Source organism: Notolabrus celidotus, chromosome 12, assembly GCF_009762535.1.
Source record: "Notolabrus celidotus isolate fNotCel1 chromosome 12, fNotCel1.pri, whole genome shotgun sequence".
Classification (NCBI taxonomy): Eukaryota; Metazoa; Chordata; class Actinopteri; order Labriformes; family Labridae; genus Notolabrus; species Notolabrus celidotus.
In genome coordinates this window covers 21,322,767-21,338,317 of record NC_048283.1, presented here as the reverse complement: position 1 = coordinate 21,338,317, position 15,551 = coordinate 21,322,767, and the positions used below count along the sequence as shown (strand labels likewise).

At 37.7% G+C, this 15,551-nt stretch overlaps 2 protein-coding genes across 2 annotated transcripts; one reads left to right on the top strand and one right to left on the bottom strand.

Annotated features, from left to right (window-relative positions):
* Positions 1 to 1,645: 1,645 nt before the first annotated feature.
* fkbp14 (FKBP prolyl isomerase 14) lies at positions 1,646 to 3,555 on the bottom strand. The gene is made up of 4 exons (XM_034698448.1): positions 3,196 to 3,555; positions 2,471 to 2,622; positions 2,238 to 2,365; positions 1,646 to 2,148 (listed from the first exon to the last, which is right to left on the bottom strand). Exons 1-4 carry the CDS (start codon positions 3,390 to 3,392, stop codon positions 1,990 to 1,992), a joined length of 636 nt encoding a protein of 211 aa, XP_034554339.1. The 5' UTR covers positions 3,393 to 3,555; the 3' UTR covers positions 1,646 to 1,989.
* Positions 3,556 to 4,970: 1,415 nt separating this feature from the next.
* Positions 4,971 to 15,244, top strand: plekha8 (pleckstrin homology domain containing, family A (phosphoinositide binding specific) member 8). Its single transcript, XM_034698100.1, has 13 exons — positions 4,971 to 5,205; positions 5,599 to 5,715; positions 7,351 to 7,506; positions 7,609 to 7,730; positions 7,988 to 8,146; positions 8,242 to 8,282; positions 8,496 to 8,614; positions 10,084 to 10,441; positions 11,211 to 11,296; positions 12,148 to 12,206; positions 12,928 to 13,129; positions 13,228 to 13,289; positions 13,380 to 15,244. The coding sequence occupies exons 1-13, from the start codon at positions 5,166 to 5,168 to the stop codon at positions 13,575 to 13,577; spliced, it is 1,719 nt and encodes a 572-aa protein (XP_034553991.1). The 5' UTR covers positions 4,971 to 5,165; the 3' UTR covers positions 13,578 to 15,244.
* The last annotated feature ends 307 nt before the right edge of the window (positions 15,245 to 15,551 follow it).

The window sequence follows — 15,551 nt, the reverse complement described above, 5'->3', positions numbered from 1 at the left end:
ACAGCGCATCCCAGGTATGTGGTTTACAACCCTTTTTTTCATCCTATGACAGCTAATTCTAAGTTCCTGCCAGGTTTTATTTTTACCTAGAGGGCCTTCTCTAATATTTAATCTCTGTCTTGCCATGTAACCTTCCCACTCCTCCAGCTTTCCCTGTAGGTGTGGTGAGCACGGTGGAATTTTGCCAGACACCACATGAACTGCAGAGGTAAAACATAGCTGCACCGCAGTGTTCACACTCAAGGTTGCTCCTCTCAAATGTGTCTGTGGTTTCTAAGAATATCACTGGTGCATGTCAACTTTTATTAGGATGAAAACTGAGCAGGAAAAGACTGTACAACAACAACAACAGCATTCTTTCTCACATATTTGTATGCTTATTTAAAGTACTGACAGCATTAGTTACAGTTTAAAGTAGAGACTTAACTACCGACATTTGAACGCACACCCATAGTATGTCTCCATGCTCCAGTATGAGTCAGTTATAATGGTATGATTGTCCTGTATCTCCATAATCAAATAGCACATACATACATATAACATTAGTACTCGAATGCTTGTAGGTGGCCTTTACTGTTAGGGGGGGAAACTCCTCCTTTAGACCTTTTACTGAAGTCTTTTCATCAGTTTAACTGAGAGGTTTATACTTCAAGATTCACTTATCTGAAGTCTAACAGGGCTTTCATTTGAAGGGTTTAAAGAAAATAGACTGAGCAGTGACTTCACACATCTCTATGACTTTTTAAATCATGAAACCTTGTGCTTCCTGATTATACTACCTGCTCTCTATCAGTGATCTGCTGGTTATCTTTGCTCTGTCTGTTATAGAGCTTATGTTGAGTGTTTATTATATATATAATAAACACTCAAACATTGGCAATCAAATGATGTATACACTATATACTGTATATAGCCTGTGATTGCCTATATAAGACACACTTGGTCTTTGGTCCTAGTACATTTTATTGTTTTCACATAGCATGAAATCCTGTTAGATTAAGTGAGCAAGTCTCTCCATCACTCAATAGAGTCTGTTTTTCAGAACATAAACAAGTTGGCTATGTGGTGGACTCACATGATGGTTCAACACAATGAGTGCATTTAGATATAGATACAAGCTTGAAAAGGTTGTCCAATGACATCCAATGAAGATTTTTATCTTGGTTTGTCCTTTATAACTGAAGTATCTTCAACATACATGTTTTTTTACGTAAGTTTCAAAGAGACAGATGTTGCATTTGGATGCTGTTTTAAGCATCAATTTTGTTTTTAGGTTAAAAACTGTTGAATGTACATTTTCTGATAACCAGATGTAATTGGTAACATAAAAGAACATTTAGGGTAGTCCTTTTACAGAGGGAGGTGCAGATTTTAGAATACACATTAGTACAGGGTAGGTAGGTAAAGTCTTATCATTTAGGCCTTCTGCATCCTTTTCCAAAAACTGTTCATGATATGGAATGGCAGATGTAACTTTACTCCAAATCAAACTGCCAGGGATGGTGGAAATCTAGCAAATGTAAATGTACTGCCAACAGTGTGTTTTTGTTTTGAACTTTGATTTGTGCTGTAAGCACAATACAAAAGTCTGGGACAAGAGTGCCCCCTAGTGATTGAAGAAGACATGCACAGGAAAAGAAACGCCATTAAATAGTCATCTCGCTTATTCATCTCTAAGAACATGTATTGCAAAGAAAATGTAATTTATAAAAGATTTATTTCATGAATTCGTTGTGTCGGAAAAAAGCCAATACTGCAGCCTTAATACATCTGTGGTGGCATCTTCAGTGCATAAAGAATGGAGAGATAGTTAGGTATCATTTAAGTTAAGTAAGCAGGTGTATTTAACTTTAGCAATGCATTAGAAAATGCAGTTTAACTGCCATGTAAGTCCATGAAAACTGCCCAGTGTCCAATTCACAATTCCAAAGTTCAAGTCATGTCCTGATGATAATTCAACACTCTGGTGGTTTCAAAAAGCTGCTGAAATCAGAGTTCATCGTGCTGGTAGGTAAATTCCCTCGCAGATATAAAACCATCTTTATCTTCATCCTCATTTTGGAAGATGTCATCCACCATCACTTCGTGCTGTGTGTCATTAGGCGAGTATCCATGTTTCTGGAATTCTTTCTTCAGATACTCTATCACCTGTGGTGCACAGAGAATGTTATAGACTCACAGCAGAAGTTGATAGCTTAGATAAAAAATAAGATATGCATAGTGAGTGTATATTAAACCTCCTGTTTGTCAAGTTTCCAGTCATCATTGAGATCCATCTCCCTGAAAGAATCATGTGACCTGGGACCATTTTGGATATCCATGAGCTCCATGTCAAAAATGAGGGTACTGCTTGGAGGGATCTTTCCTGTAAAAAATCATTATGTAAAGGTATGTCATTGTGGAACTCAATAAATGGTGCTTCTATGCTACAATCTTTGACATGTTTTGTTTGTTTGTTTTTGCATGTTACCCTTTCCTTCCTTGCCATATGCCAGAGATGGAGGGATAGTCAGTTTCCTGCGCTCTCCTATGCACATGTCTTTGAGGCCCTTATCCCAGCCTTTGAGGACCTCTTTCATCCCCAAAGTAAACCATACTGGATTTTTGTCCCCTTCGTTACGGCTGCCAAGTGACACAAAGATCAAACACACATATTTCTTTGAGAAAGGTGTACACAGAATTGATATCACAAATAAGTAAATATGGTTTAAATGCTACCTCACTGAATATGCAGAGAAACCAATAAGTGTCAAGTAGATTAGATTTGATTAGGTTTATTTTGGTCTGCATCAACAACCAATACTTCCCTGCACAGCATAGGAGCCATGTAAAAATCACAAATCATCCAATATATGTAGACATATACATACACACTCATATCGACATGCTTACGTACACACAAGTACATTCATGCATACATATAAAACATGCATACACACCCACATATATTTTAGTCAATCACATGCTGACCAAAAAAGGTGTAGGCTGAAGCAAAGGCTTATCCTGCCTACCCTATAACATAACTTATACCGTATAGGTAACAGTGTAAGAGTAATTATGTTATTTAATAACAAAGCAATCTTTAAACGTTTCATTCAGTGATTTGTATTGCTATAAGCCGACATTTTTTATGCAAAGAGATTAAGATGACAGAGGAAAGCATGCAGCATTATCAGAGTTTTAGGGTCAGATTACCTTGAATGAAACTTGGTACCATTGCTCTCCAAGAATCCGTCGTAATGCACAAGAAGCATGTCTCCATATTTTGACTTACGGTAACATATGAAGGGTTTGTGTATAACTTCAATTTTCACTTCTGGCTCAGGCAGTTTCCTCCCAGTGACAAGTATAACAAGAGAGGGAAGGATCGAAAAAAGTGAAAAAAATATCATTTTTATAGAAAACGAGTTCCTTTCTAACACCGGGCACAAAGAGTTGATTCAAACTATACGTTAAAAACTGTGCCTAAATATAAATACATGGCAAAAATGCCAACTACGTGGCAACCAACTTCTACTAAGAACTAGAGATGTGACGCTCGTGAACGAGTCGGTCATTGGAACAAGAGTGCCTCTCCATTTGAACGGCTCTTTTAAGTGAATGTCGAGAACCGATTCGCAGTTGCGAGCCGTTCATTTAGGAGCTGTTTTTATGCAGATTAGTGCTGGGCGATACCGCAATTTATTCAATACCCGATACCGATACTTTCACTGATTTAAAAATAATAATAAAATGCAACGCTTGAAAGACAACCATGACAAATTAATTTAACATTTAACAACTTGAATATGCAAATCCTTTGGTGGCCTTTTTTTAAACAATGAAATAAATTTAGAAAAACACAAAAATAATCAACATCCTTTATTTAAATTCTCTGAGTGGAAAGCTTAAAACAGCCTCTTCGGTACAAAACTTTGGAGTAAGTTACCCTAAAAGAATCAGAAGTGAAACATGCACTTTCATTTCACATCTATTAATTAGTATCGATATTTTATTAGAGTAATCGACACTCAAATGAGTAGCGTGTAAATATCAATATGTCGATACCACAGAATCAATACACCCACCACTAATGCAGATTGCCCACACTACCTTCACGTGTCACCTGCCCCATGAGTCTTTTGTTCACACTTATTGTCTACACTTTATTATTGTTTACATTGTTTTGACGTGGATTCCAGTCAAGGAGCTGAGCTCCTGTTTGTAAAGTAGTTCAGAAACACCAGGTGGAGTCATACATTTTTGCATTCACATTTTTTATAATGTCCTTTTTTCTTATTCTAGTTGTATTCATATTTTTTATTTACATATTTATTTATTCTTATTTATTATTCTTATATTTTTTCTGTATTGTTAAAATGTTCTTGTGTGGAAAGTTTTACAGTAAAGTTGTTTTGCATGGAAGTTATCTGTAGCCTGCGTAGTTCTTGTAGTGCCACAAAGTTTTTTAGGAGAACGAAAATTCAAAATAGTGATCTCACTGTCAAAGAATGGGGATATGGCACCAACTTATGGAATGTTTACAATGTCTAATGAAATTATAATCAATATTTCAGAATAATTCCCACCAATTGAGTATATATATTGGATGTGTAAATTTTGAATTATTCTTATCCAACTATTATCTTATAACTGCTACCAGTGAATGTTTCCTTGATAAAAACGAGTTACCCCTGGTTGACTTCTAAAAATTAAATAAATATAACAATGAGCCAAAGAGCCAGTCTTTAGTTTTGAACGGCTCTTTGAAAGGAACTGCTCCTCAAGATCCAGTTCCCTTCAAAGAGCCATAAATCCCATCTCTACAAAGAACGCAGCCTCTGTTCAGCTGTTCGCCCTCCTCTGTCTTCTATTGGATACCTACATTATTAGGCTCCGCCCCTTTTCCTATTGTGTCTCTTTTGATTGGTCAGTCTACGTGTCAGTCATCACACTCTTAAACCCCTCTTGATGTAAATGGGTGGGACGTGTTCAGCTGCTCTGGTGATTGCTCAGAGCCGCATTCACGGAGAAGTTCACGCACTTTTAGTTCCGTAGTGAGGATGAACTGCTGAGGACGTTACTCCACAAATCACATCGGGCCCGATGGAGTCTCTGCAATCAGCTGGGCATCACATCTCCTTAAGATAAACAAGTAATGAGCGGCAGAATCACACAATAACACAATGGAAGGAATGCTATATAAATGGACCAACTACATAAGCGGTAAGATCTCTGCAGAGTGTGTGTTTGGTTCATGTGCTCTGTAAGCTGTAGCTAGCTAGCATGGTAACGACGTTAGCTAGCTACAGCTTACAAGTGTCGGATCTTGTGTGTCGTATAAAACTAATCATGTTCTTATTAAGTAAAACAATCTGTTTAAAGGACACAAGTGAAGCTTGATTTATGAAGTGTTCAGTGGTAGCACTAGCTGGTTGAGGCAGTTTCCAACCATCTGTCATTTTAATCTGACTTAACTGATTAGCTAACATAACTAGAGAGTTAACTCAGGGGACAGTATGTTTTCTACTTTTACTAAATGACTTAAATTATTACAGAATCAAATGCTTTTACTTTTTCACTACAGTCCTTTTAAACGTGTTAAATTGTTATTTTCAGGATGGCAGCCTCGCTGGTTTGTGCTAGATGGAGGAACTTTGTCTTACTATGACTCCCAAGAGGATGCCTGGAAAGGTTGCAAGGGCAGCATTAAGATTTCAGTTTGTGAAATCCAAGGTATGATTCACTTCTTCTTTTCTTTTAATTGTATCTTTATTTGGAATGGACAGGTAGATACAAAAGGATAGCAACATTAGTAAAAATAAAAAACAAAAGTCCTTCCAGTTTTGTTTGTTTTGAGTCCATAAAAACACAACATCAGCCATCCTGAAATAAGATTCAAGATTCAAGATTCAAGAAAGATGTATTGCCAAGTAAGCTCACAAACACAAGGAATTTGACGTGGTGAATGAAACACTGGTACTTAACAACAAGACAGTAAGGACACAAGAAGACAGTAAGGACACAAGAAGACAGTAAGGACACAACAAGACAGTTAGGATGCAACAAGACAGTAAGGACACAACAAGACAGTAAGGACACAACAAGACAGTAAGGACACAACAAGACAGTTAGAATGCAACAAGACAGTAAGGACACAACAAGACAGTAAGGACACAACAAGACAGTAAGGACACAACAAGACAGTAAGGATACAACAAGACAGTAAGGACACAACAAGACAGTAAGGACACAACAAGACAGTTAGGATGCAACAAGACAGTAAGGACACAACAAGACAGTAAGGACACAACAAGACAGTAAGGACACAACAAGACAGTTAGAATGCAACAAGACAGTAAGGACACAACAAGACAGTAAGGACACAACAAGACAGTAAGGACACAACAAGACAGTAAGGACACAACAAGACAGTTAGAATGCAACAAGACAGTAAGGACACAACAAGACAGTAAGGACACAACAAGACAGTAAGGACACAACAAGACAGTAAGGACACAACAAGACAGTAAGGACACAACAAGACAGTAAGGACACAACAAGACAGTTAGGACACAACAAGACAGTTAGGATGCAACAAGACAGTAAGGACACAACAAGACAGTTAGGATGCAACAAGATAGCAAGGACACAACAAGACAGTAAGGACAGTAAATATAGAAACCTAAACACAGATCCAAAAATTCTAAATAAAAAAAAATACTACCTGTACAAAGACAGGTAAAGAAGTACTTTGAAATAACATGAAATAAGTTAAATTAGCCTAAACCAGAGTCCAAAGAAGGTAAGGTCATAAACCAAGGATCAGATTTTGTTCATCCATTATGGTTAAAAATCAACAATAATTAGACAGAAATTAAATAGTTAAATTACGATACAATATTACCAGTGAGATCAAATCAAGTCTGCTCTTTTAGGGGTAACAAATATAATCCAGTTGTTCCAAATTTGGTCAAATTTGTCCATTTGGATTCTTAATTGATAGGTCAATTTTCCATCCTTAAGATCTCAAGAGTTATTCCAATCCAATCATCCAGGGAAGGCTGACTTGGGCTTAACCATCTCCTTGTAATTGTTATCTTATTTGCCACTAAGAGTAATTGTAGCAGCTTAATCTCGCTTCTATGTTCCAAAAAAGAGACACGGCCCAGATATAGAACATCAAAACTCAGAGGTATTTGAGTGTTAAAGATTGTGCTCAGGGAAGCATGGACACCCTTCCAGAAAGCACTCAGCTTGGGACATTCCCAGAAGATATGATGGTATGATTCACTTCTGTCAGTGCACTGTGTTTACTCATGCCATTGTGTGTCAAAAACATGTTGCCTTTTTTGATGCTGTGTTCTATAGTTAATTCATCTGACTCTACACGAGTTGACCTGACCATACCAGGAGAGCAGTACTTTTACCTCAGAGCCATCAATGCTGCAGAGAGGCAGAAATGGCTGGTGGCACTGGGAACAGCCAAAGCCTGCCTTACAGACAACAGAACAAAGAGAGAAAAGGGTATTTGGATGTCATAACTACCAAATTGAAAGTATGATTGCATTTAAACATTGGGTGGTTCTGGAAACAGCTTCATAAATGTTCACTCTTTTGCTGTTACAGAACTCCAAGAGAACACAGAGGCACTGAAAACTAAGATGTCAGAGCTCAGATTGTACTGTGACCTTCTCCTACAGCAAGTGAACAAAATCAAGGAGAATGATGAGCTAGGAGACACAGCGGAGGTAAGGTTAAAGTTGGATGAGCTGACGAAATTAGAGAAGCTCCTGTTGGTGTGCTACTGCTGTACAGGGTCGCCTCTCTGCCACCACCATATGTGTGTGCTTACTTACAGAGCTCAGAAGTTACAAGTGTTAGCTTGTGTGATTTAAAAAAAAAAATCTGTCATAATGTTGCCAAACAACATAATTATATATTAAGGATGCTGTTTGGTAGCGTGGCATTGCTTACTCACATGTTTATATCTGTTAACCCTTTTCAGCCCGGCATAGACACTGGAAACATGGTGAAGTCTACATGCACCACTTTCCTTAAGACTCTAGAAGAATGCATGCAGATAGCAAATCGTACTTTCAGTGGGGATATGACAACGCAGAGTCCACCAGGATCTCCTCCAGTAGCAGCCATCAAACCTCAGAAGGTATCAATCAGATAACTCACCTACATCTAGTATCAGCAGTATGCCTAAAAAATGATCATGTGTTCATAATTCTACTGTTTCCTTTTCCCAAACAGATTAAACCTGTCAATCATTTAAATCAGAATCCAGGAGAAAAGTAGGTTATTTTATGCTGTCATTACATATTTGTGTTGCTCACCCTTCTTCTCCATATGTCATTAACTATAAAAGATGATAAGCATAGTGCCCAGTCCAGTCCTTTCTTATGTTTCTGTTGGTAGAAACTGTCATGTTGTTACATTCTAATAGCAGTAGATAAAAGTGCCTATTTGACTTCTCCAAATCAACATTTTTTTCTTTTTTCTTTCAGATGGAGAGATTTGCCTGAACACTCAGAAGAGGTAATTGCACATGACAACCAGAGCCTTGACTCTGGAGCAGAGGGACCAGATGAGCCTGATGGACCAGATCCCCATTCTTCCCTCTCAGGTTAGTCTGGAGTCACAACACTCAGAGGGGACAAACCCAACTTTACTGAACAAAAGGGGTTTACAGACTGTTGTGAACATCATCTGAAGTGATTTTGACATATTCTTTTCTTTTGGTGTTTGACAGTGATGGATATCTAGTAACATTATTGCATTTCTCTGAGCAGTGCACTCCGAGGCTACTGCTGGGGATCACATATATAAAGACCTGTCTTTTTTCTGAATAGTTTCATTTAACTACATTATTGATGTTCTACTTTATACATGATTTAAACTTAGTAAAGAGCACAATTCCCACAGGGGAACAAACACATTTAAAGGTGTAACTATAATGGTGTCCTGTTACTATTTTTTCTGTCACAGTGCATATAGTGTAAATTACTTTGGATCCAACTTGATATAAGCATTTAGTGCCTGCTAGCACTCTTACATAAACTTAATTAATATATATATATATATATATATATATATATATATATATATATATATATATATATATATATATATATATATAGTCTTTTCTTCCTGCAGTGGTCAGACTATATAACCAATAATACATATATATATATATATATGTTGTAAGATATGCTTATTTTTTACCTCTTAAATTTTAATTTTAATTGCTAATAACTTTTTAATAATTGTTACTTTATAGGCTCTTGTTTGCTTTATATATATATATATATATATATATATATATATATATATATATATATATATACTTTTTCTTTTTTTTTTTATTAATTAATTTAAAAAAAAATTTGCACTGTCTACTTTGCTACTGTGACACTTGAATTTCCCCGTTGTGGGACGAGTAAAGGACTATCTTATCTTATCCTATTATTAAGTATGATTAGTGGTATTAAATGTATATTAGTGTAATTATTTTTAAGTCTAATGTATAAAGAGAAAAGATTAAGGCATGGTTTAGGGAGGTATGAAAGAGTTAAGCAGTTTATTGGTTTGTAAATAATGATGATGATCTTGTCTGTTTTGCCAGATCAAATAAAGAGACAGTATTGAGAAACTCTTCAGCCAGGCTCAAACTATGCTGGTGCTGCTGTTCCAGAATTCCTGGCTGCTCTGTCCTCATTTTCACAAAGCCCAAGGCTTATCAGTCACAACTACAACCTGTCACACGTCCTGACACACCCCGCAGCGATACTGGGCGTCGTACTTGAATATTTATACCCTTTAGTGCTTCACTTCCAACATGCTCTCATGAATATACATTTGCTGTAAAGTAGATAAAGGTCTGCTGGTTGTCGCCCGTGGTAAAGAGAGCTTAATGTGCATTAGTTTCATGTTTCCAGAGTGCTTATTTAAGTATTTTATCCAAGCCATTTGATGAGTAGTGGGCTTTTCGACTTGCTGTGATAGGTGTTTTGACTGAAACTGTATTCTGTTTGCTTTCTGGTGTCCAACCCAGGTGACATGCTGTGATCATGTTTTTCTGTCTGTCCCCCGCAGAAAGCGAAGCAGCAAACGGCAACAGCTCAGTCCACGAGGAGCAGAGTGACCCTTCATTAGACACTACCCAGACCGCCTCTGAGATCGAACACTACGAGCAACCAGAAGAGGGGGGTGACAAAAGTGAAGAGGAAGATGATGAAAAGGAGACAGAAAAGGAGGAGCAGCACAAACTGGACCAAAGTCAGGAGCACGACAACAACAACGAGGAGGAAGTGGACGCTGTGCAGCCTCAGCACCAACTCAAAGCTGCTCTGGACCAAGACGAGGCTGAACAGGAAGGAGAGACTTCCAGAGATTTAACAGAGCAGGAGGACACAGAGCAGGTGGACACTTTCTTCAGCACAATGAGTCACAGGTATGAAAATGCTACTCAGGAAGGTCACATCCTTTAGGAGACATAACTACTGTCTGAAGTTACTGTTTGATGGTCTGATATTTCACTCTAACAGTATTAGGATTAACCAATCTAAGCTTTTTGTAGTATTTTTGTCTTTGAGGCACTGCACTTTCGCTGCACAGGTACTTAGTTTAAAGAAATACTATTAATTGTATAACAGTGTTACACAGAAGAAATGTACATTAAGTTAAAACTGAATCAAGATGTCATGATAAGTGTTTTATATTAGTGTGTTCTCTCTTGATCACATGACACAGAGAGGCCCTCGACTGATTTTTGGGTTTGTAAAGCTTTTATTTTGTTTCACTCTGTATCATAAGTACATTTTACTTTCCTTTTTTAAGACCTTTAAAGAGTGTTCTTGACCAATGGGCTTGAGTGTTTTTAATCATTTGTGTAATACTGAACTACAACCCTAAGCATTATCAGTATAACTCTCTCATTAACCAGTATTCAGCTGCAAGAAAAGGGACCACAGTTTTCACATTTTTAATAGTTTTAGAGCGAAAAAGAAAAGAATCAACTTGTTAAGTTAGAGAAAAAGTAGCAGAATAGTCTCAGGAATTGTCAGGCATAGGACTGCATGACAGTGTGTGAATCATTTCTCTGGCTTTGTTTCAAAGTTTGTATCCTTTTCTTTCTCTGTTTGATTTGATCAAATAAAATCTGAAATGGAAGACTCACCTCTAATATATTCTCCTGTCTGAATCTGTTCTACTTTTTTTAGATTTAGTGATATAAGACTGGACGACGACAATGGTATCCCTACTCAAGAGTTTTTGGACTCATGCTATGCAATAGTGCCTGTATTAGGTAGGCCGGTCACTTTTAGTCTCTCCTCATCTTAATCTGTTCCTTTTCCTCCTGACGCCACACACGTGGTCACCCTTTATGACCTTATGGGGACAACTTTCTTCTCTCTTCTATTTTCCTGTCATCTTTGCATGCTCTTTCATTCCCTTTTGCTTTAATGAGGTGGATCTTCTTCTTTTTTAATTCATCACCCTCTTTCCTTCCATGCTTTTATTATGTCCTTCTGCATCTGTCTGTTGTAAAAATGTTTATTATCAAACAGTATTGTAGCTGTGTGTCTCCTCGTCTCTGTTTACTATACATGGATAAGGAAGTCACTCACAGTCACAATGGCACTCTTATCCTGTGTTTCATGATAAGCAACATCTGCACAGAGCCTGTATTGACTTAGTATGAGGGGAGATTGAAGTGCTCTGGTAATTGGTAAAGTTAATCCGCACAAGCTGCCTTTTTTACAATGCTCTTATTCAATTTAAAAACCTTGTGAATTTCTATCTCTATTATCTGTGGTATTCTAAGTACATTTATACCCCCAACACCACAGCTTGTTACCTGACCCAGCCTGTTTACCTCCAGCTGTGCTCAAGACAGACATGTTAACACATCTCCCATAAAGTCTTGATACAGAATGAGAGTACACTGGCTTTTAGATCTTCATTTAGGCACAGACGTTCATTTTTTTAGATTACATTTGCAGCCTAAGTATTTATATGTATATAAATACAATGTTTTTTGTATAAGTTGTTACCCACAGTCCTTCTTCTTTTCAATCACTTAAACAAAAAGCATCAGAAAGACACACAACTTATTTTTCAGCAACGAAAAAGTGATGATTGGTTTTCTCTTCTCAGACAAACTGGGGTCCACAGTGTTTGCACCAGTAAAAATGGATTTTGTTGGAAATATCAAGGTAAGTGGATAAGTCACTAACACATTGTCTTGAAAATAATTTTACACTTCTAGTATATAAATAACGTCATAGTTATACATATTTTTAATACTCTTTTTAACCGTTTTTATTATCTTTCAGGGAAATGTTTACTTCACAAACCACACCAATGTTTTTTTTACATTGTGCACATTTAATAAAAGTTTAGTGTAACTTACTTAAAATGAAAAACATGAAATAACTAATATTTGGAGGTTTAAAAAACAGTACAAAAAGGAAGACAAAGTAAGGTTAGTGGGGTTGGTAGATAGAAGAGCAACCTGCTTTAGGGCAGATCTTAAGCCAAATAAGTAAGTACGTTAAATGTTTTACATCATAGATACATGTTTTGGGGTAAATATTTCTCCATATTTGATTGGGATTTTTGGTTGTTGGGATTATTTGTTCATGTACAAAGCTTAAAATGTTGTTGACAGCCAAATCCACAAAGTCTAAAATGACAGTTTTGGCCATGTACTTCCAGCTTCAGTGTCATCATAGGCTACATCAACCAGAGATCCACCTATCTAATGATTACATCTTTCCCCTCTGTTCCATTTCTGTTTGGAAAATACTGCATAACAACTTCTTGTCTAGAAAATCAGACTCAAGTCTCTCAACTCCTTTAATCGTTGACATCACGACACAACTAATTTGATCTGTTTATGTTTTATTTTGTTTTCTCTGTCTCTCGTCCCTAAAGAAAATCCACCAGAAGCTGATGTCCGACCCCGACGGCTTCCCCACGCTACAGTCCATCGTTCTTCATGAAGTCCACACCGATGTCGCCAAGGTGCGCAACTCGGCTACAGAGGCTCTGCTGTGGCTCCGACGAGGCCTGAAGTTCCTCAAAGAGTTTCTGTCAGAGGTCAACGCAGGAGTGCAAGACATCCAGGGAGCACTGAGTGCGTCTTAGCAGCAAATCTACAAAGAGCAAAATACACAGATTTCTGTTCATTTTCAGTGTCTTGATAAATCATGCTCTGTCTTTTCTTTCACCCAGATAACGCCTACGGAAAGACCCTCCGGCAGTACCATGGGTGGGTTGTGCGAGGCGTATTTGCTGTACGTATAACACTCTCTCACCTGTACTTCTACTCCCCAGGGCTGATCTGTGCTTTGAGTCTGACCCTTTCTTGCATCAATTTTCCCCAGCTGGCCTTGCGAGCTGCCCCGTCATATCAAAGCTTCTCTGCCGCCCTGGTGTCAAACGAGGGCGACGAGCTGAAGAGCGGCTTCACCAGTGGCGTGCACAGAGACCTGGGAGTGTACCTTCCTGCTATGGAGAAGCAGCTGGCCATTCTAGATGCTCTGTATGAAGAGTACACCCTGGAGTCTGATGAAGTGGTGTGAAACCTGAACAGAGAGACGATCCATGCTTAGAAGAAGAACAGAGCCTGACCGCAGGGGGCAGACTAATGTCTAACTGCTGAATGAAGGTGCCAGATGCATCAAAGTGCATCTTGTGTACTAAATAGTGTGAGCGTGTCCTGTGTCAGCGTGAAGTGTTTCCAGTGGATCTCTGCGACTGTAGAGGGTCTAGTTATGAAGGAGGCATTGATGTCTGTGTTTGAGAATCCATAAGGAGCAAAGCAAGCATTAACAATGAAGGCGTGACTGCCTGACAAAGTGTAGTTCCTTGGTCTTGTTTAAGGGACAGTGAAGGGGTTTTCAGAATTCAACAATAATGATTGATGGTGGCTATTTCAGGTGCATTCTGTTGTGGTAGTGTGGCTTTCTATGTACTGTAAATGTTTGAGGTACATAAGCACAGGGAGTTTGGCTCCAGTAACATCCTTTCTGATCCTTTCAGGATGCAATCATTATTAATGTTGTTATTATAACTATTATTATTATTATTATTTTATCATGATTGGATTCATGAAACAGGGGGCTACTTTCAGCCGACAAAAGGCGCTATTTTGAAAAGTCAAATTGTTACAACACAGCTCCCAATATATGCCTCAAGTATGTGATGGAATTACATACCGGCTGACGTCTTGTGTTTGAAGTAAACGTATTGTCTTGCACTGATTATGAAGTTTAGAGGAAATCATATACAGATATATTTGATTAATATAATCAATAATCATTTAGTTTCTTCCCTGAAAGTTTAATCCTAACCCTTCAGTTTGCCAATGTACAATTAAACATAACTAACATGTTATGAGTTATTATTCTGGAGACTTTTCTTGGGACCAAAAAGGAACTGACCGGCTTTAGCCTCCGCTGCATGCGGGACAACAACACTCAAGACTGAAATAAAACAGCGTGGCTGTTGAAGCACTGACAACTGCTGAATATTTATGTGGATGTTCTCTGCACAAACCTATGCATAATTTGCATTTTCACAGTGTCTATTTATTACGTCTTAAGTTATGAAGCTCGCATTGTCATCTTGAGGACGTGTGTATTTAGCTTTTGTGTGAATGTATGGACATTTGTACTCATTGAGCATGTTGAATGCATGGTTTTATGAATCAAGTAACATAGGTGCCAGTGGAAACTGATCATGGGCAAAGACCAAGTATTAATTTAATGTAATAATCTAACAGGGGATAGATTGTGAAAGTTATGATACGTTGCGTCCTTCTTATCTGTACTGATGATGAACACCAACCTTCACCATCTTGTCTGTACACTGTCCTACATTCACTCGAGTGTCGTAACCAGCTGTACTCAATATTTTATGATGTCGATTCAACAAAGACAAAATGAGTGGTGAGACTCCACGTACCGGCCAGGTTCAAGTTTGTTCACAGAACCACTGAGCCATTTGAACAGAGCAGGAACATCCTCCTAGGGCTTTTTTTGTAACCACGACTTACCACAAAGTATTTTTACCTTTAATCTAACCCTTCTTTTCCATGACTGCAAATAGTCATAGCTCTTCTTGTAGGTCATCAGCAGAAGGTTTCAACAGCAGATGTAAAAATTGTTTTTTCTGTTTCAGATTGAGTCCATTGTTAATCCTGAAAATATGCTATTGTAATAAAAACATTTGATTTGTTTTTTTCTAAGATTGTATTAAGATGCCATTTGATTTTTACATAATAAATAACTTAATTGTCCAAGTGTGTTTTCTGTCCCTGAAGTAAAAAGAGAGTCTGGAGAGCACGAAAGTTCTAACAAAGAATTCAAAAAGGTGCAAAAAGGCCTAGTCACTGTTCTGGAAAACAGGAAAAAGCCTTCATTAGAATGGCTAAAATGGAAAAAGCCTTCATTAGAATGGCTAAAATGGAAAAAGCCTTCAATAGAATGGCTTAAAAAGGAAAAAGCCTTCAATAGAATGGCTTAAAAAGGAAAAAGCCTTCAATAGAATGGCTT

What these genes read in the sequence shown, in the direction of transcription:
- fkbp14 (XM_034698448.1), bottom strand. Translation starts at nt 3,392, where the DNA reads ATGATATTTTTTTCACTTTTTTCGATCCTTCCCTCTCTTGTTATACTT. An exon ending in ATATGGCAAGGAAGGAAAGG is followed by an intron (nt 2,366 to 2,470) that starts GTAACATGCAAA and finishes GATTTTTTACAG; the next exon opens with GAAAGATCCCTCCAAGCAGT. An exon ending in GGAAACTTGACAAACAGGAG is followed by an intron (nt 2,149 to 2,237) that starts GTTTAATATACA and finishes TGTGCACCACAG; the next exon opens with GTGATAGAGTATCTGAAGAA.
- plekha8 (XM_034698100.1), top strand. Translation starts at nt 5,166, where the DNA reads ATGGAAGGAATGCTATATAAATGGACCAACTACATAAGCG. An exon ending in TTCAGTTTGTGAAATCCAAG is followed by an intron (nt 5,716 to 7,350) that starts GTATGATTCACT and finishes TGTGTTCTATAG; the next exon opens with TTAATTCATCTGACTCTACA. An exon ending in TTCAGCACAATGAGTCACAG is followed by an intron (nt 10,442 to 11,210) that starts GTATGAAAATGC and finishes TACTTTTTTTAG; the next exon opens with ATTTAGTGATATAAGACTGG.